General features: G+C 36.7%; 1 protein-coding gene across 2 annotated transcripts in view; it reads left to right on the forward strand.

Moving 5' to 3' along the window:
* The window catches only part of dis3l2 (DIS3 like 3'-5' exoribonuclease 2), a 111803-nt gene that overhangs the window by 10535 nt on the left and 78624 nt on the right, over positions 1-22644 (forward strand). For both annotated transcript variants that reach the window (XM_066709231.1, XM_066709230.1), the window contains exons 5-7: positions 206-307; positions 12149-12335; positions 20756-20865. In XM_066709231.1, coding sequence (XP_066565328.1) covers positions 206-307; positions 12149-12335; positions 20756-20865 — 399 coding nt within the window. The remainder of the gene's footprint in view (positions 1-205; positions 308-12148; positions 12336-20755; positions 20866-22644) is intronic.

Consider the following 22644-nt stretch of genomic DNA (forward strand, 5'->3'; position numbering starts at 1 on the left):
TGTAGGACTACACTGAAGATAAACTCTGCAGCTATGGCCCCCTGTGCCATCCCAGAGAGAAATTAGTCCTCAGTGTGCCTCTGGCTGGTTATACACTACCATATACTGCAGTGAACACTAAAAGTTGCCCAGGCATTGCCATAAAGGTTCATTTTTAAAAGCCTTGTAAAATGTGTGATTTAATATTTCTCTCCTCCCACTGCAGGAAGGGACACGGGACATATTTATCGATGGGATTGTGTCTCGCAACAGAGCTCTGAATGGGGATGTGGTGGTGGTGAAAATCCTCCCGCGGGACCAGTGGAAGGTAGGGGAATCATTTTGTGATGATGCATCTCTTGACCTTGAAGGCCAGGGAGACTTAGACACCCTGAGTACCTCTTCAGCCTCTCCTCCCTCTGGGTCATGATTAGGGGGGCCCCTCTGGCAGCTCCTGTCTATGTACATGTAAAACAGCACTGCTGCTGGGAATTTTTCTGTCTATGTTTCAATCCCTGAGCCATTGTCATCCTAAATTACATTATACCGACAGGGAAGGAAAGCAGAGTTTGTTTGTTTTTAAATGTGTTATCAGTTGAAAAACAATAAGCCTTCACCTACTCATTTTCAGATGTAATAGGTGTAATGTAATGTGCTTAGATTTGACTAATTTAAAATCTATGGCATGGTTTTAGAGCACTGTATACAAAACATGAAATTAAGTGTATTATTTGGTCAGAAAAAGTGAAGACTTCTGGCTGATAGAGAACTTATCCTTCGCTGTACTTTCAGTGGTAAAGCGGCAACTTTTGCAATGGTATACTTATTTAAATATCTTTTCATTGGATGCCTTTGATGCCACTGTTCAGCCATGTAAAATATTAATTTATAGGTAATGTTAGCTTTTACCACAGAAGGTTGATGAAATGAATGGGAGAAAACCGTGCCAGGGATTTTGTTTGTACATGAAAGTTCTAATGCTATTGTTTCCGTAAATTTAAGAATTTATATCTATATTGCTATAACATGTTGCTTTCCAACTATATTTAATCTGTAACTTAAATATTGGCCATTGCGATCAAGTTGTTTTAAGTAGGGTATCTGCTGCAGCAGAATTTTTAAACATGCTGTCTGTAAATTGGAATACATTATCATTATAAGCCAGTTGGAGGATTAGCCCTACACCTCTACATAAGTTACTTAATCAGTCCATTCCTGTGTCTGTCAACTGTCAGCTTCCAAACACCCCAAGCAGTAAGGATTCCGTTCTGTGTGGCTTGTGTGTGCTTTTTAATGGTGATCCCAAGTTTATACCAATCTGGTCTTGTGTGGCCTGGCAGCGATGTGTATGTCAGACAGGGTCCACCAGAGTGTTCCTGGCGGCTCTCCATGTTCTGTCAGCTTAGTAACTTCTCCATGTTCCTTCCTGTCTACCCTGTTCTCTGGGGGTGATCTTCCTTCAGCAACTGATTGACTTTCCCGGCGGGCATCCTATATCTGCACAGTCATCATTGTTCACAATCAAGACTCTGCTGAGTTGCCAAACCTTTTCGGGGCTGTTGCGTTTTAAAACAATAACTGCCTATTTAACTATTTTGAAATATATATAAAATTTAGTTTTTTTTATATATACATTTATCTTGTGTAAACATACCTCAGGCTGTCATTTTCTTTTACATGTTTCCAGTGTTTTAATTGCAAAAAAGCAAAACATTTTTTTTTTTTTTATGTTAAACCGATGAGTTGAATGTTGAAGTGCTGTAGGATAGATTGTGTCAAAAAGGCACTTCATAAATGCTTCATCCTTGGTTCTGTTACAGCACCTTAAATATAAGGCCTGAGAGCTTTTAAGTATGGAAAGCCAAATGACAGGAATCCCCCTGAGAGTTATTGAATTATGTTCATCCTGTGAAATATTATCAAGGGGATGAGACTTGAACTCGGAACAGGTGTAAATATTGGCTCTCACTACAGAAAAGTGGTTAGAAAGTAGTTTTAATGTTACCTCTACATGTAAAGAAAAACACTGGGCAATTTACACCACCAAGAAGGTGTTCAGGATTTGTCAACAATACATTCAATTAGCTATATGAAAATACGTACTTGTGACCTAAGCAAAAATAATAATAATAATAATTTAATTCCGTATTCAAACATAAAATGTTTGCATGAACAGTTATAGGTAATTACCTTATGAGGCCTTATGACAGCCTGGCAAAATTGGTAATTCATTGGAAAATATCAAAGTACAATTCCAGTATTCCATATTTGGATGTTTAACACAAAAAATACGATGAGAGAGATAAAATTGGGAGAATTATAAGAGAAGAATAAGGTATTCAGATTAAGACGGGAATGGACAAATTGTTATATTTAAGTTTGATTATACAGTATTATTTTAAATAATGTAGCACAATTTTGCATTTAAATGAAGGATAAAAATAGGTTAGGTTTGGTTAGGGTTAGAGCCCCAAGAAAACATGGGATTTTCATAAGCTTAAATTAGCTTTTCCTCAGACATAACCGAATCATGGACCTAGCTTGAAATGTGGGTGTTGTCTAGGTGTGGGGGTTAGGCTATTGCTTGGATTCTAAATGGTATAGGTAATGTTTAATTACAGTGTAGTACAATGGTATTGTCAAGTCTCTCAGTTTGGCACTGCAGTGCACTCATAGTTTAGAATAATGACAGAGACTTATTAATAATTTAGCTGTTGGAATTTGGCAATTTAAAAGTACATTTAGACATTTATATACAAATCCCATTCAGATTAGATTTTTAGTTGCAGAAATTAGGGTTGGGCGATATATCGAGTTTTTGTGATATACTAGATGTATTATTTTTGGGCGAAATTCAAAATGCTTCTTTCGCGAGTATTGAGTTGTATTGTTTAGCTGCAGACCTGGAAACCATGGAATGTGGGAGGAGTAACAATTTGTGTTTATGCAGCCAATCACTTTGCAGGAAATGCTTGCCAATCTTTGTTGCCAATCACTTGCAGAAGACACTTATCAATAACTTTTTATTTGACCAATCTCCTTCTTCATTTATAAAAGTAAGGCGGTAGCAGGAATCAAGAGGAGGAAGCAAATGTGTGTTGTGGTGTGTTACTCTTGAATAATTTGTGTTGATGTTAGTAAATTAGTAGTTCTGAGGTCCTTAATCAGGAGATGCAACTGCTTATAAAGTTGCATGTTTATTTTACAAAGGGACAGGTGCGTGGAATTACGATCTTGAATGTTACACTAGCTATATTAAAAAAAAATTAAATGCAATGGAAGTGAATTAATGAAGTAATACAGCTATTAAATGTTTGAATTACACACTAAGAACATAAGCGAATGTGGATATATATATATATATATATATATAATACATACATACATACAGTACTGTGCAAAAGTTTTAGGCAGGTTTGAAAAAAAATGCTGTAAAGTAAGTGCTTTCAAAAATAGACGTGTTAATAGATTATATTTATCAATAAACTAAATGCAAAGTGAGTGAACAGAAGAAAAATCTACATCAAATCAATATTTGCCTTCAAAACTGCATCAATTCTGCTAGGTACACTTCCACATAGTTTTTGAAGGAACTCGACAGGTAGTGTATCCCAAACATCTTGGAGAACTAACCAAATCTTCTAAATCTTCTAATCTTCTGCCTCAGTTCCACTTAATGCGCCACTATAAACACGGCTATGGTAAATCTACCTGAATCTGTAACATTTTACAGTGCATGTGTTGCGTGATTACTATTACTTGTTTTATTGTTATTATGTGACAGTAAATAATACTGTGTATATGTACACTCACCTAAAGGATTATTAGGAACACCTGTTCAATTTCTCATTAATGCAATTATCTAACCAACCAATCACATGGCAGTTGCTTCAATGCATTTAGGGGTGTGGTCCTGGTCAAGACAATCTCCTGAACTCCAAACTGAATGTCTGAATGGGAAAGAAAGGTGATTTAAGCAATTTTGAGCGTGGCATGGTTGTTGGTGCCAGACGGGCCGGTCTGAGTATTTCACAATCTGCTCAGTTACTGGGATTTTCACGCACAACCATTTCTAGGGTTTACAAAGAATGGTGTGAAAAGGGAAAAACATCCAGTATGCGGCAGTCCTGTGGGAGAAAATGCCTTGTTGATGCTAGAGGTCAGAGGAGAATGGGCCGACTATTCAAGCTGATAGAAGAGCAACTTTGACTGAAATAACCACTCGTTACAACCGAGGTATGCAGCAAAGCATTTGTGAAGCCACAACACGTACAACCTTGAGGCGGATGGGCTACAACAGCAGAAGACCCCACCGGGTACCACTCATCTCCACTACAAATAGGAAAAAGAGGCTACAATTTGCACAAGCTCACCAAAATTGGACAGTTGAAGACTGGAAAAATGTTGCCTGGTCTGATGAGTCTCGATTTCTGTTGAGACATTCAGATGGTAGAGTCAGAATTTGGCATAAACAGAATGAGAATATGGATCCATCATGCCTTGTTACCACTGTGCAGGCTGGTGGTGGTGGTGTAATGGTGTGGGGGATGTTTTCTTGGCACACTTTAGGCCCCTTAGTGCCAATTGGGCATCGTTTAAATGCCACGGCCTACCTGAGCATTGTTTCTGACCATGTCCATCCCTTCATGACCACCATGTACCCATCCTCTGATGGCTACTTCCAGCAGGATAATGCACCATGTCACAAAGGTGGAATCATTTCAAATTGGTTTCTTGAAGATGACAATGAGTTCACTGTACTAAACTGGCCCCCACAGTCACCAGATCTCAACCCAATAGAGCATCTTTGGGATGTGGTGGAACGGGAGCTTCGTGCCCTGGATGTGCATCCCGCAAATCTCCATCAACTGCAAGATGCTATCCTATCAATATGGGCCAACATTTCTAAAGAATGCTTTCAGCACCTTGTTGAATCAATGCCACGTAGAATTAAGGCAGTTCTGAAGGCAAAAGGGGGTCAAACACAGTATTATTATGGTGTTCCTAATAATCCTTTAGGTGAGTGTATATATATCACATAACAAGTTATAGCAATCACACATCACATGCGCTGTAATATATTGCATTCTGTGGGCTTCATGAAGTCTATTATGCAGGCTCGAGTGTATTCCATGCCTTTTCCTCAAAATCTAGTTTGACAGCCAGTATTTGTTATTTTGCGCATTATTTATACAGGCATAATAGTTTTGTAAGTCAGGTAAAACAAAAATCATATTTACCATCATAGCCTGCATGTGATATTTGTTAGTTTTGCATTTTTAATTATTAAAGAAAGACTTGTTGTTTGAATGTCTTTGGTCTTATTTTATAGCTTGATTGGAGGAAAATTAGAGACATCGTGTATCGCCCAAACTTCTAAAAATATAAAGATATTATTTTAAAGTCATATCGCCCAGCCCTAGAAGAATGTTATACAATGTAAACAATATGTATGTGCTGTATAATTCCATCCCTGCAATGTATTATAAAATGATTTTGGAATTATAGCTTGAGCTGAGTTTTTGAATCCCTTATTCCATGCTTTCTGCAACATTAGGTTGTTTTGTTTTTACGTGTTGGTTTTTCCTAATTGGTTTCCAGGTGGTCTTCTGTTTTTGCAAGAAAATCACTTTTTTTGTTTCTGGTTTCTGTTTTCTGCTTTTTCTCAGCACTTTTCCATGTACCTGCTCTTACACTGGCAGACATGCAGCTGCAATGCACACTTGACTATTACATATGCCGCTAATCTACTACAAAGTACAATGATCAACTTCAATGATGTTTAGCATGACTTAAACCGCAGCCACTGTGCAGACAGTCTGTTACGGAGCATTGCGCAAATGGGGCTTGCAGTATATAAATGTAGCTGATGAATACTGTGCACAATTGTCCTTTGAGTTCAGCTACACATATGGAATATGTTACCTGGGAGGGGTAATGAAACAAAAAATTCAAGGGAGTTCAAGGTTGAACTAGATTCTTTTTAAGAGGGGTGCTTATGAATTAAGCATAAAAATTTGAGTGAAGGAAATCACCCAAGAACAGCAAGTAGACTGTTTAATTGCCATTTCCTGGTCCTAAGATTTCTTGTGTTCTTTTGAAGATAAAATAAAATAAACAAAAGATGGGAAAGTAAATCCTCAGATTTTGCTCTTGGTTTGAATTTAAGGAATGGAAGTTCATTCGACCCGTTGGTTTATATACCGTACAATCCCCATATATGGTTGGTTCTCCATTATGGACATCCTTGATGGACAGCTTCGAGAAATGTGGTTTCCGCAATAGATTTGGCCTTCGACCCCCATCCTGCCAGCTCAGATTTCATGCTCAATGCCCCAGAACAGAGTAGCAACTTCATCAACTGTTTAATCAGAACTTGAGAGCTGCTTGACACAAGATTTTCATATCCACAACTAAACCTTACAAAAGATCATGGTAATCGAGGAAAACATTAAAACCTTCTTAGTTTGTCATCCCATTATACATTCAGCATGATATCTATCCCCCAGAGGACACAACATACCTACATCTATCCTGAAACAACTCTATTTAGCCTATAATCTTAAGTGCTTTGCCCCATTGCCACTTATCCAATTTGTCGGCAGTGAGAAGGGTGGAAGACAGGTGAGCGATAATAGGTGATATACAGAAGTACATTTCTGGGGGGTTTTAACCAATGTAACCCTCCAAATATATATTTTTTCTGAATTTGCATTAAACCCCAAAACTACCTGAATAAACGAGAGACAAAGGTGGGGGGGGTATCTCATGAAAATCAGAACCCCCTGGTGACAATAATTTTTTTTCACCAGTGAGCTGAATGACTGAACTGTTGAAAAATGGAGAATGCCATTCATTACAGCCAGGTGTCTGGTAATTTGGGTTTGGCATCAAATGATTAAGCAATTACATTTCATAGGTGTTATGTTTTGCCTATCCTTATGTCATAAGATTTTTTTTTTTGGCAAGTGACCAGTGAGCAATGTCTTTGGCTTTGTATTTCTGGATATGAAATCTCGGAAGAAAAGCTCCAAAACATTGTATGCAACAAGTCCCCTTTCTCGCACAGGATGTTGCCTAGCCTTGATTTGTAAACAGTGGATTTAGTCTGTAGGTTTTTCCCCCAATGTTGAATGTTGGAATGGGTGTGCCGGAAATGTGGTAGTGAGTAGTACTACTATGAGTAGTGTCCTCTTGGCCAGGGGTAAGTGACATCAGTCAAAGTTTTTTGGTTTTGTTTGTTTTTTTGCTAGTGATCATAAATGCTCTATTTTGTATGAGGCTTGTACTGCTGGTATGATTAATTTGTGTGAAATTACCGTTCTGTTATTTTGTTCAGCTAGTGAAAAGTAATAGCATGCCATTGCACATTTAATAGTTAATTAATGTCAGTAGTTGTAGTGTTGTAGAATAATAGTGTTTTGAATTCCATTGCTTGTGTTCTCTCTCTGTGCACAGCAGGAAGAATGAGCTGGGTGTTTTCACTTCCTAGCACAGGTAGACATTCATTGTGCAAAAGATCATCATACATTGGTTTTGTAAAAGCTAGTCATAGATATCTCTGGTCTACCAAAACTTCTTTGTTCCTGCACTTAGACTGTGTTTACAAAAATGTTTTTCAGCCCATGCAGTGACAAGTATTTTCATACCACACCTTTCACTTAAATCCAGACATTAAGGACACCTCACTTTTTTTGTGTAACTCTGTAACATTTTATTCTTTCATATTTTTGATGTGTTTAAATGAACTCCCAAGTTTTGCTGTCTGAACTTCTGTGGACACTTTCTCTTTAGGAGCACCGGTAGCTGTTGAAGAGAGAGGTTAGCAGGAGTGCAGTGCAGTTTTAAAGTACTGCAGATTAACTTTATTTGACAAAGTGACTTCTTCCTTCTGTTACGCTAATTACGGTGGCTAACATGCTGATGGCAAGTTATCTTGACGAGTTTTCCAAGGACAGCCGATGAGCATTTTATTGAGCAGAACCTTTTCTCTGAGTAGAAAAGGCTATCCTAATTACGTAGTGTGTTTCTATGGCATGAAATAACTGCATTCCTCTGGAATCGGTTTCCACACAATCAGAATGCAATTTTGAAATGCAATTGCATGAGAAAATGCAATTGCTATTGTGGTATATATGACAGTGATGTAACTGGATTTCCCTAATTCAAAATAGGTGAATTGAGGTTATACGACATTGAGATTTCAGAGTCTCAAGTTCGCTGGTGACGTTGGGGCCCGAAGACTGTTCTGTCACAGTTCTCTTGCTGTCTCTCAGACTCTGCTTGATAGGTAATGCTGGCAAGCCATTAAACAGACTTGTCAACGCATGAAACATGCCAACTGGATTACCAGACAATTGATTACAATGCAGGAACAGCTGAGATAGTAAGTAAGGTGGAGAATGTTGAGACCACTTGCCTTGGGTACACCCCACCCAACCCCAACCCTTTCCCACCATTTCTCTTTCTTTCCTGTGGTTTATCAGATCCTTGAGATTGTCACCGAGTCATTGTGTTTCAGTTGTAGATTCATTATTCATAACCTTGGCTTTTATCTGCATAGATTTGATTAATTGTATTTGATATTTTGAGCTTCCTGTAACGGAACCTTTTAACCTTTTCTTACGGGAATTTGCCTTTATCCTGTTATAAAAGAAAGTATTTAACTTTCAAGATTTAGTCAATTTCAATTTAACATTTTCTAAGTTTAGGTTCTTTATGTGCTCCAGAAACAGTAGTGTAAGAGGTCCTGATCTGAATTTGTATTCTAACATTCTGGCCTCTGACCACTTTTAGTCATGTTAACTTTAACTTGGATTGTTTTGTGGTGGTGTTCTTATTATTGATATTCATTTAAATTGACTGAAGTCTTTGTTTAAGGTAATTTATAGGGATTACAAGAATCACAATACTTTATTTAGTATAGAAAACATTACCGTCAAATTGCAAATGCCTTCAGTGGAGGACCTATGCTAACTCTTTAAAGAGTTTTGGCTGACAACCTCCACTTCAGTTTTTCCTTGGAGGATTGTCGTTTTTGACGTCTGTGCTTGAAATTAATTTAATCCAATCAAAATAAACTTTAAAAAATGTTCATTGATTTACAGTATAACACACCTGCCATATTGCTGTCTGTTACAAAATCCACAGCCGGGTTTTAATTATTTTAGGTGTACCTGTTTCATGTCTGTTTCAAAATTGGTCCACAGTTACTCATGATGTGGCTTTTAAGAACTTCTGTTATAATTCATTCTAACAGGTTACATATTAACTGAAGTGTTATCTACATAGTCAGCATTTTAAAATGTACATTAAAAAAAATGCATATCTGCTAGATATATATTTAAACTGACATTCTCAAATTCATAACCTGTTTAGAAAAACTATTTTTTCTTGATACACAGAATCCAGAGAAATAAAATTTTCTAAAATACATTAGGCCTAAATATATTTGTTTGCTTTTGAAAGTCCTTACCTCTTCATTTGAAAATAACTAACTATATTATTAGTAGAAGTTAAAAAGCTTGATATATCATGTTGCAGATAGTGAGTCTTAAGTCTATGTAGCAGTACTTTATAATATCTTAAGGAGTTTCCTAATTAACAATACCTTGTTTGACATTAGATACTCAGATTGAGTTCAGTAATTTAGCCATCTGTGGTCACTTTTGTTAATTTGTTTCCACCTTCAGATTGAAAGCGAAAATCTAATGTGATAAGTCATTGAGTAAGAAGGAAAATATTGTCTGGTCTATTTTCCTCTAAGTATTGAAATTGCAACTACTTTTAGTTTTTTGTATTCTACCCAGGACACTTCATCTTATGATTAAAGTAAAAATGAATAAATAATAAGTTCAACCTCCGGAAGGAACGTTATTGTTTGTTTTTGGGGAAAATTCATCCAGGTCCTGTGAACTATGGAACATCAGTAAGACCTTTTTTCCTAGACGGTTTAGTTTTTTTCCTGACTGTCTTGCTTAGCATCAGCTTGCCTTATTCAATAAGGAGTTCAGTTGATCACAGTTGTATTCCGTCACTATTTTTAAAATGTATTCCATAACTTTGTGATCTGCTAGAATAAATTTGTTTTCTGAACTGAGCAGAAATAAATTGATTAAGACATGCCAACCCCAAGAATGAAAGCTGCCAGTTGTATTCAAGAGCTTTTTAAAAAATAGGTGAATGTCTATTGCATATTCTTAATTTGTAAAGAGTTGTCAATATGGACATATATCATGTGTATTATACTTTGATTTGATGAATGCTTCAGTTGGCAATAACTTGAATTTCCTATTTTAAATGCATTTTCTAGGTTTTGCACATGCTCTGGTTGCATGCTGCCTTCTATGTAGAAAATGTATCGACATTTAAATTGAAAGGTTTGACATTAACTAAAAGAATGTTAACACTCTTACTTGCAGTGATGTGGAGTAGTGGTTAGGGCTCTAGACTCTGTAGTGGAGGGTTTGTGGGTGCTTTACCTAGATAGCTCTAGGAAAAGCCCAGCTGTATACGTGGGTAATTGTATGTAAAAATAATGTGATATTTTGTAACAAAAGTAAATTAAGACAATAGGATGGTAGAACTTCCATACATTGTCCTGTATTATGAAAAGGTTCATTAGGGCTTTTCATAAAAGAAAAAGGAAGCAAAGAGACTCTTGGCAGACACGCAAATTAACTGGAAATTTGTATTGCTTGTTTTGGCGGTTGACCATTTCCTTAGCAGTGTGCGCTCTGTCCCAGGTGTGCAATTCTCCACTTTCAAAAAGTGTGTTAAAATACCAGCGGCAGACCGCACTGGGGAACAGCCACTTAAACCTCAATGAGGGGTAACCCTCAAATTAACAGCTTTGGTTTTTCTTCCCCACACTCACCGTTTACGTTCTTAGGTGAGTTCATTGATTTTGCAAATCTTGAAGAATCCCTCTGAAGCCACTAGACAAATGTTAAATGCAAGTTGGTCCTTTAATAATTGCAGAGTATACTTATCCTTATCCATTTTTTCTTTTTGTTATATACTACAAAACAATTACTTGGTAACTGACTAATGTAGCTCTGGAAGGGCAGGATGTCTTCTGTACTTGACAGTGATATTTCAGTGTTGAAATGCAGAAATAATAGGTCTTCTCTTTCTGCATTATATAATTTAAGTTGAGAAGTTGCTAATGACATGAATATGCTATGACATCTTGATAATAGATTATCCTTTTTTATTGTTATTCATGTATTTCTGTTCACCTCCTGTATGGACTTTAGTGATGGAGAAAGAAAGCATTTGGAACTCCAGAATTACATCTGCTGTTGCCACGGTTACTGAAGGAGCATGAAGAACTTGGCAAAACTGCAAGTTGCAGCCATGTGAAATCCTATAAATTGGTGCACAGCATTTTTTTTTTTCTTCAAAGCAATTTTCAACAACTGAGAGAAACTAATGGGCCATTCACAATAAATGCAGTTTCTGCTGAAGCAAATCTGGCAGATGCCAATGTATCTTAAAGCAGAGCTGAAAAGCTCACAGCATTGATTGAAGTAAGTGAAGGATAAAACTCATTGTGAAATTTCACTTACCTGTTAACAGGGCGGTGGGAGATTAAATACATGCAGCTGACGGGTACAGATTAGTTAAAACACCTTTCACAAAAATCACTTTTTTTTTTTTAATGTTGACTTATTTTTAATCACGAAGCAATCATATATGCTTGTTAAAAAGATTAAAGAAATAATGAATCGGAAAAGGCTTATAAATGTTCCAAGAATTTGTTTGGTTCTCTTGGCTGTTAATTTGAATGGGCGTATTAGAGGTTAGTCTTGTATTGAGATTTGGTGCTGTCTTTTGGGTGACAAGTTAAGAGATATATGAGAAAAACACTTTGTATGTTTAACTTCGGTGCTCTTAAAAAGTAAAGCAACGTAGTAAGAACATTTTTTGTACAGAGACCAAAAATTACCAAGACAGGCCTCTTTTAGTTTCACAAGTATGATTTAGACCTCATTCCTTTCTTGTACATCCCCAGCCATTCACTCCCAGCTTAAACTGTGCGGCTATTTTGTGATGTGAAGCTTTACAGCTTGTTTTTACTGTCACCTGACTTGAACCCATTCCTGAACAGGGTCAAAAGACTAGTGTTCATTGTTCAAATTGCTATTCTCTATGGGTTTCCTTGCAGGTGATAAAGCCAGACAATGATGTGGAGGAGGTGAGCGAGCCCGAAGTTCCAGATGATCCCACTGGCCAGCGTGAGTGCAGCCCTGATGTCATCGTGGAGGCGCAGTTTGAGTCTGAGCGAGATGGCCAGCAATCGGCCTCTGATTTGCTCATCAACAGGATGGAAAGTGTGAACCTAAGTGTTGCAGGTGAGATGTCTATCTTTTATTTTTATATTTTTTATTTAATTGTATACAAGTTTTAAACCCCTATAATAACTATATATTGTTTTGGATTAAATTAATGATCTAGATTTATATTCAGCATTTCATCATAATAAGGATACCAAGATGCTTTACTATATAACCATTGAAACATCTACTATCAATGTTATCTGCAGGCAGGTTTTCATTTCATAGTTGACAGATCTGGTATTTGAGCATTCAATTCTGGATTTTTGTTTGCAGGCGGACAAAAGAGGCACATAGCTTGCGTTAATATTTTACACTCCCACTTTCAGCTGCATTCCCTTGCACTGTGAAGTACAGTACTTGCACACAGTTTTTGAGGGAACTCGGCAGGTAGGTTGGCCCAAACATCTTGGAGAACTAACCACAGTTCTTCTGTGGATTTAGGCAGCCTCAGTTGCTTCTTTCTCTTCATGTAATCCCAGACAGACTCGATGATGTTGAGATCAGGGCTCTGTGGGGGCCATACCATCACTTCCAGGACTCCTTGTTCTTCTATACACTGAAGTGTGTAAAGTGGGGTCATTGTCATGCTGCAGAATAAATGTGGGGCCAGTCAGATGCCTCCTGATAGTATTGCATAATGGATAAGTATCTGGCTGTACTTCCCAGCATTGAGGATGCCATTCATTCTGACCAAATCCCCAACTCCATTTGCAGAAATGCAACCCCAAACTTTCAGGGAACCTCCACCATGCTTCACTGTTGCCTGCAGACACTCATTCGTGTACCGCTCTCCAACCCTTCAGCGAACAAACTGCCTTCTGCTACAGCCAAATATTTCAAATTGTAACTCATCAGTGCAGAGCACCTGCTGCCATTTTTCTGTACCCCAGGTCCTGTGTTTTCATTCATAGTTGAGTCGCTTGGCCTTGTTTCCACGTCGGAGGTATGGCTTTTTTGCCGCAAGTCTACCATGAATGCCACTTCTGACCAGACTTCTTCGGACAGTAGATGGGTGTACCAGGGTCCCACTGTTTTCTGCCAATTCTGAGCTGATGGCACTGCTGGACATCTTCCGATTGCGAAGGGAAGTAAGCATGATGTGTCTTTCATCTGCTGCAGTAAGTTTCCTTGGCCGACCACTGCATCTACGGTCCTCAATGTTGCCCGTTTCTTTGTGCTTCTTCAAAAGAGCTTTGACAGCACATCTGGAAACCCCTGTCTGCCTTGAAATTTCTGCCTGGGAGAGACCTTGCTGATGCAGTATAACTACCCTGTGTCTTGTTGCTGTGCTCAGTCTTGCCATGGTCTTCAGCAACCTCACCTTGTTAGCTGAGTTTGGCTGTTCCTCACCCAGTTTTATTCCTCACCCAGTTTTATTCCTCCTACACAGCTGGTTCTGTTTCAGTGAATGGTTGTGTTTCAACCTACATATTGAATTGATGATCATTAGCACCTGTTTGGTATAATTGTTTAATCATACACATGACTATGTGCCTACAAAATCCCTGACTTGAAAGTTCCTTCAAACACTGTGTGCAATTGTAACTAGAAGAATTGATGCTGTTTTGAAGGCAAAGGGTGGTCACACCAAATATGGATTTGATTTAGATTTTTCTTCTGTTCACTCACTTTACATTTAGTTAATTTATTAATATAATCTATTAACATGTCTATTTTTGAAAGCATTCTTACTTACAGCATTTTTTCACACCTGCCTAAAACTTTTGCACAGTACTGTATGTGTCTCAGATACAGAGAATTCCTTTTAAAGGGTAATTTGTATTCTATCATAGTTGAAACACTTCCAGTTTAAAGATCTAATGGCTAACATTCCCCAATGTTTCAATAGTGATAGATCAAGTTCTCACAAGTCTCTTCTGCTCTCCCATAACACACTGTTGAAGAAAAACTGGGTTCAAACTGGCCATCTCCCATCTTAAGGGGTTTATCCTGCACTTCCAACTGTCAGCAGCTTTTGTTATGCTTTCCTAGGATTTAAGTACAAATTTTTGCATAAAATACTTGTACAGATATTGCAGTTGATATATTGCAGTTGTACTTTACAAGTATATTGTTCTTGAAATGTACAATACTTTATTGGCAAGGGGAAACATGGGTGACACCTGTCAAAACAGTGTTTGTGCATTTTCTCATTTCCTACCAAGTACTGACTAACAGTTACTCATCTGTGTGGCTCATTTACAAGTTGTTACAGTAATGTAGCAGTGACATTATAAGAACAAAAGCTTTTGAACAGAAGTGCTAATTTGCTGTGTGAGTGTGTGTACATGTGTGCATGCGTTGGTGAGGCAGGTAGGCTTACTTCATACTTATTCAGTATTGCTCAGTGTCTGCATGCAGACACTACTCCTTGATATCACACACTTTCCGGGGCTGTGTTTTTGCGACCTCTTTGTTCCTTGTTTTACAAGTCCGGACAGTGACGCAGTGGCTGAGAAGTACAGGAAAAGGCAACCCTGTACTTTCATCTCGGTGTTTCTTGATGCAGTATTTCACAAAATACAATGAGTTCACCCTTGTCAGATATGATCTTGACCTACACTTCCTTTTATTACTCCCTTATGACAACCTTTCCAAAGATAAACATTTAAGAGATTCTTATTCTTTCCCTCTAGGCAATATGTGTGTGTGTGTGTGTATGTATATATATGTTTGATCAATTTATTGAACACGAGGGAGGGGAAAAATAACATGATTATCATCAGGAAAAAACAGAACAATTAGTCTATTCTTCATTTGCCATGAAAGCATTGCATTATAACAATTTGTCTACAATATAAAACATGTCTATGTAATTTTCAGTACAACAGTGCAATTAAATAATGATAATTGGGGAGTGCAAAGTCTTCCTTTACATGTTACACTAAGTTTCATCCTGTAGCGTCATTACCAGCAGCCCTGAATGTCATCAGAGTAGCCCATCTCATTGCTCTATATAAAATATTAAAATTTGTGTGTGTATATATATGAATGCATTTGAAATGGTGAATAATTGCCATTGACAATATTTTTTTAAAACCTTTACTTTTTTTCATTAACATCTTTTTAATGCAAATGCCCGTTTTGTTATACACGCAAATTAATACATTCCGTTCAGTTATTGGAACATTCGATTAACTGTGCCCATCCCTAGGTTAAAAAAAGTCCAGGAATTTGGACTGCCATACTGAGGAAAATTGAGCCGTCTGACCTCACGTTTGCCAGGTTTTTATTTCTAGTTTAAAGGAACTACCTTACATCCCTAGTCCAGTGCAATGAAGCCGTGAGGCAGCTTGCCTTCAGTTGAACAAAATGAAATGTCTGGCAAGTAGAGTTGCAAAGGTTAGGCAATCTGACTGCAGTTTGGTCAGAGAAATATTATTGGGTATGTGTATTTTTTTTAATGTATTTAAAAATGTATGTTTTTTATTTTACAGCAGATTTTGCAGTGGATGTGTTAGAACTGGAATACCTAGAAATCTCCACATAGCTTTGGTGTAGCTGATTAATTAATAGCTAGTGACAGGCACAGCATAATATTGAAACTGATCCCAAAGTGTCGACTCTGATTTAGAACATGAAACAATTGAGGGAAAGCAGCAGATGAAAGAAGTGATTGTATTGCAAGTGCCAGATTAACAATTCATGTCTGCTCCCAGGCCAAGTCTGACTTAAGGCCCTCTTGAGTGTGATATTTAGTGGTATTCCAAAAATAATCTGTTTGTATTAGTTAACCTGACAACTCTCTGCATTTATTTTAATTCACCTCCCCCCAAAAAAGTCTGGATTTAATAATACTCTTGGAAAATGAAACCTTTTGTTCTTTTTCTTTTTTGGTTGTTTTTTAAACAGGTGCATTCAAATAAACCTGCCTACACAAGGTATAACTGTTTGACAGATTCTGAAATGCTTGCAAGTCCAAGAAAAATGATTGAGTTTCTTTAAACATCTAGCTTGCCAGGTTTCAATTAGCATCTGTTTTAAAATTCCTTCATCATTCAGTAATTACAAATACTGAAATGTTCCATTGCTGCCTGCTATGCCCTACCACGAATAATGAAATTTAAGATTTGAGATTTAAAGTGGAGTAAGATTCACTTTTCACCTTGTGCTGTAAAAGTTAAATCTTATTTTCTTCGAATGAAAATTATTGTTGTTCACCTAGAATTTTTTAACACACTTTTATACAGTTGGATATATACAGTGACCGTTAAACTCAAATTTGAACTAAAAACAAACCATCTAACAAATGCACTGTTATTTTGCTGCTTTTATTTAAACTGCATGTTGATTTATTTCATAGGATCCAGCTTCGCTCAGTATGTATGTGTGTGTATATATAATTTACAACTTTCAGGATATATGTGAGGCAAGGAAAGTGATTTGGTATTACCCTGCAATTTTGTGTTTGCTTGTGTAGAAATCTAAAGGTTTTTCCTACTGCGAGAGATTGTTTGCAGTGCCACTAATGACCATCTTAGAGATTTTGGAAATTCACTAACCCTACTATAACCTTTTATTAAGATCACGGTCAAATTCATATTTTATTTAAATTATATATATTTTTTCAACCCTTGAAATTGAATCTGGTGATTTTTCAATTGTATTTTAATTTTGGTGTCATCATGTTAGTGGAATATTTTTTTCTTTTGGGCATAGATATCGGGGGATATTAAGATAATTAAAAGTCAAGGGTGTGAGTGAAATAACAATGAAGAGACTGTGGTGTTTTAAACCTCTGAGCAGCACAGTAAATTGACCTCTTAACCACTACTGAGCTAAAAGGATGGGAACTATCACTGGTTTGGAGTGTCTTTCATGGAAGAATTTCACACAGCATGTAGGAACCAATGCGTGTAGAGGAAGCGATTGTCAACGAATTGTGTTTTTGAAAGGAAGCTTTTGTTCTTAACATGTTGGAAAAATTGATCTGTCGTCGCAGTCTATGGAATGCTCTTAAGTAGTTTTCCTCAAAAAATAAATAAATAATAAGTTTAAGAATAAGGCACCAGACACTTTCAGGACATGTCTGTTTTATTAGGAGCCACCCTATCTATAGTCCATGGTACTCCATTGTGAGTGTATCGCAGCTGCTGTTTAGGGAGGAGTATATTCCATGAGGGTGGAACAGACTGAGTGACTAATCTCCTGTTCTACCATCAGTTTGTATGGGATGACATGGTCATTTCAAATTTCAACATATTTTCCCCCCTAGGCTTTGGTGTAACAGTGTTGGGGCTGTCTGGTGTCATGTGATGACACTGAAGGGTTAATGGGGTTAAAGAAAATTCCATATTCAGTGTATTGTTTTAGTGTATACATATAGAGCATAGTAATGCATATGAGTGAGAGCTTAGAAAAATAACACGAAGAAGGGTCAGAGCCCCGGAACTCCTAAAATCCACAGAAAAATAAACCAGGAATTAATGACTGTAATTGAAATCCTTGTATAAAGAAACTGAGAACTGTGCTATAGCCCATTATAAGCTAATAGGTGGTGATTTCCTACTTGGAAATGGCAGGAATCAGAGCAGCTGTAAGCAAAATGAAGCCAATCATCTTAAACAACTAGTGCTAGGTACACTATTTAAAGAATGAATAGCTTTCCAGAGGGTCACTGTGCAATTTCAAATGTGTAAGGGGATAATAGGTTTGTATATTTGTGAAGATCAGACATCCTTTATATATATATATATATATATATATATATATATATATACTTTTTTTTAAAAGTAGAATATAAACTATTCCAAAAATCCACTTCCAGGAATTGGAAAAGAAAACAAAATAATCCTGTTTCTGCGGTGTACATTTTTTGGACACATTTTTGTCTGTGTTTTTAAATTTATGTTTGCAGTTAATAAAAGGCTTAATTGATTCCTCTAGCTCAATATTCTCATAAGATACAGTTTCAACAGGACTGTTACAATTATTAAGATACTCTTGGGATATTTCATTTCAGTTGCTTACAGTAGATAAATTTAGCCTAGATATTCTGCTCACTATCATTATTCCATATAGCAGACCTCAAGTTACCTGTACAATTCATCAAGGTTCCCAGAATACAAACATTTTGTTTAGCATGATAATGTGTTGGTCTTCAATGATTTACTTATCTGTATTACGTTATATACTAACATTGTGTGAAAATGGTTATATTTACACCCATTTAGTTAATTTTATTTGTAAATTATTGGGAATGGCACTGTATCCTATTGCAGAAAGCGACAGGACTGTATCCTCTATTATAATTCCATTGTTGTGGGAGCCTTGTGTGTAGATCATAGGAGAGAAATGTAACATTGGATATCTACAAGATGACCAATGGCCTTGTACTCTTGCCACTCCTGTAAAAGCAATTCTGAGAACACGTGTTACAGCTGAAGACGAGGAAGAGGTGCGGAAGCAAATACAAATTCTCCGTCCATTCATGACGCATTGTTAACTGAAGCTTGTGTGTACACTTCCTGATCTGATATCTTCACATTCAGCCTTGGGAAATTATTTTCCTTGAAATGAAACGAATCTGAAAAAGTTGGCGATAATAAACAATGCCTGATATTTATTACTGCTTTTTTTTCTTCTCTCTTCTTGCCCTTGTAACTTATATGGAGTTAATAACAAAATGTATTTGAATCAGAATTAAGTTAAACTTGGTTTTGAAGTCGTGTATTCTTTTTTGTAACTGTAATGTTATGATTTGGATACCGCATGAGTAAGAATAAGCACTTTGGGATTGGAAAGATGAAAAGAAGGCCATGTAACTGGGGATGCACACCTGCATTATACCAACATTCACACGAAATAAGACCCAGGGAGTCTTGATAAAGGTTATTTGCTCACCGCCCTGTGTCCTGGGAGTTTCCTAGCTCTTCTGAATTATGGAACTTTTCTTCTTTGAAGTCTTATCTTCACCACAACGGCAGGATGTCATGGGGTGCCTCTGTTGAAATAAGTAGGATATAGTCGAAGATGTCGACTGGGATTTGGCAAAGTGCAAAGAAGTCAGTCAGATGTAGGCCTACGCTATCGTTCAGCCAGCAGAGTTTCACACACAACGGAAAATTTAGTTATTAATGGGCTACTATGATTTACATGCCTCCGCAAATGTTTAAAGTTAAATACAATAAACTTTAGTGCTGAAAAATACAAATTCATGCGTATTTAATCTCTTTCAACAGTATCATGTCTGGTACCTCTTTAGCTCCTCTGAGTTCCCCTTTTAAATGAGTCTCGTTGCCTACCGCAATTTGGATTTCTTTCTATTGTGCCAGACTCACTTTTCATTTAATGTAGCATATCCTCTTGTGTCTTAATAGCATGTGCTATCATGACTTTCCAAGAATACCATTTTCTCCACTGTTTTTGATATGTGAGTAAAGCCTTTTATAGATGGTTATTTCAGAAAGACGTCTGATAACAATCATTTGAGACGCATCTGCAAATAGAGACTGGAGGCTTGCATTTAGAAAGAATTAAAGATTTGCCAAGGGTTTCTAAAAATATGAAAATGAAATCTTTCTAATTAGATTAGAGCAATATAATAAGACAAATTAGCTCTTACTGGAAAGGCAGAGCACAGCGAAACTGAATTATTCATTTAAATATGATTTTATTGTCATAACCAAAGTATTGTTAAAATCTGAGTTTTGACCATAGAGAAATGTATGCAATGGTTTTATATTACTGCCACACACACACACACACACACACACACACACGTATTGAAAGTTTTCAGTTCCTTTCTCCATTTCGTACTCACTACTTTGGAATGTCAAACACAAATGGAAGATTAATTTAAATGTATATATTGCATAATGTGTAAAGGGAACCAACTGTTTTGGACTTTGCAGATTAGAAGGATGGCCAAGTCTTACCTTCTCTTCAGTACTGTTAATGGTAAAGTTGGTTGAGTTTGAATGAATGCAAAACGCACAGTGAGTCCCATCACAGGGATCTTTGTTTCAGCTCAGTGCTACAGGATTAAGTAGCTCAGCAAGTCCTCCTGGCTGAGGACCAAGATGAGAAGATACACATTTGATTTAATTCTGGGCATGTGAATGTTGCAGAGAAGCTCCTAACTATTCCAAATAGAAGTAAAGGTTGTGGGAAATGTATTGGTAGCATTTGAATTGTAAAATACATAGGCTAAATGTTTGTCAAGCAATTCTCTGACCTCCATGTGACAGATCCTCACATGTTCATGATGGTGAAATGGCACACTAGCTTTCAGGTCCTCATCAGTCATCTTTACACAAGTGTAAAAGGCTCATGTATTAAAAGACTGAAGGAACTGGCGTATATCTGGTTAATGCACATTAGCATTATAGATATTTAAATTCAAAATGCATTCTGTCTAAAATTGTATTAAATAAATATACTCTTAAAAAGCTAATCATGTTTTTATTTTTTTATGTATTCATTTATTTATCCAGGCACCACTTCTCTGAAAAACAGTGAAACCCCAGGTTCAAAGCAAGATAAGATCGGCAGTTTAGCTGACCCTCAAACTCTTGCTGATAAGTTTCTTCAAAGGACTGGAAAGGTAAGCATTATATTTTTTAAAGGAAAGCGAATTAATTACTTCCATACACTCTTGATGTTTCTGTATTTTCAATGAGGAGAACCAAGCAGTCACTACTTTAACATAGGTCTTAACAGATTACCGTAAAAAAAAGAAAAGAAAATCTGCAGCAGGCTATTCCCACTCTTTTCCCTTATTTTTATCGTAACTAGACCTCCTTGCTCTGTGACTAAGCGGCTTTTGTTCCTTGAGATAAAAAATGATTATAAACAAAATTGCTTGCTTGTAATGATTAGCTAAAAACCTGTTCAGCTCTGGCATTTGGCTCTGTATTGTTTGCTTCTGGTTGAGCATTGATAACTTGGCGGGAGAAACAGTCTCTGTGCTTTTTATCTGCTCCCAAAGGTTCAATATGTTTTCATTTTGCCGTGTATGCTGTGTTAGGGGCAATTACAGTAGAGCGGAAGGGAATAAAAGTGAAAACCATTATAGGGTTAGCAGAGTAATTATAAGGCAATAACTAGAGACCACAGGAGGCCTTTCCAGTTTTCATATATCATCTCCAACACTAGACCAGCAATGTATAGAGATTGGTTTAGCTTTTACCTTTACCTTTTACCTTTGCGTAACACCTGCCTACTGTAATGCGTTAAACTAAGTATTTAACAATCTAGTGCTCACATAATCACGGTGTTTATAGTTGAGTTTCTCTAGATGCAATACTTTTTTTATTTTTTTGCATTTTGCACTGCACCAAACATATTAAGATGTTTTGGATCATATTCTTCAGCAATAACCTGCTGATAGATCATAGATTATTCTAATATTTTCACATATTGAGTGTCATAAATAGTGCAAATCCTTGACAATCCAGTGGTCCTCAAGGCTGAAATATCAGTTTTCTTGACAGCAGTTTTTTGGGACAGATTGTACAAACAGTGTTTAGACTTTGCTGTACTGCATTTTCTCAAACAAACCTTTAAGCTAACCACTTTTTTTTATTTAATATTGTTTAAATCTGCAGTTCAGTGTTTATTGCCAAAATGACGTGTATAACTGATGAAATGTAGAGCTTGGGTCTCTGTTCTTTAACTCTTGTTTTCTTACGGGAGAAACCTGTGGTGTATAAAAATATACACACAATAACTGAAAACATGTTGATCCAATACATCATTTCAGTCTTTTGGCACCTTTTATGAAAAAGGCTCTTTATATCCTGAGCAGAAATTGGGCAGATCAGGGGGATGTATTCGCTCTTGTTCTGAAGAGTTGGGAGTATGACTAGAAGCTCTTTCTTGCCAGAGTGTTGCATAACTCTTCATAGTCCATCTGGATAACTTTTGTGCAAAAGAAAACTTAAAACAAAAGAAGTTTCGAATAAACAAACAACCAACCTAACAAAAAGTTCCAATAAACACATTCTTCCATGAAAATCAAGACCTAGTGTCAGTTTACAATGAAATTGATGTTTTTCACTGATAGTTTCTGATATTTTACTAAATGGTAGATAGGAGAAGGAGATAGCATTCAACGCTAGACTCTTGATGAAACTCATGTAACAATTAAGCCATGTATGATTTATTGTGAAGGTATATGAAGTAATTTACCAATACTCATGCACTCCTTATTGTTGATAATTTACAAAAAACACACTTTATTATTCCTTATGTAATCGATGGTCGAAGACATTAATAAAAAAAAAATGTATATGTACTGTAGTCAGAAGAGGTCAGATATGTTTCTGAAAAAATATAATGTTTTAAGATCATATAAGATTGAGGAAAATCTCAGCATTTTAAT

The sequence above is a fragment of the Amia ocellicauda genome, chromosome 7, assembly GCF_036373705.1.
Source record: "Amia ocellicauda isolate fAmiCal2 chromosome 7, fAmiCal2.hap1, whole genome shotgun sequence".
Lineage (NCBI taxonomy): Eukaryota > Metazoa > Chordata > Actinopteri > Amiiformes > Amiidae > Amia > Amia ocellicauda.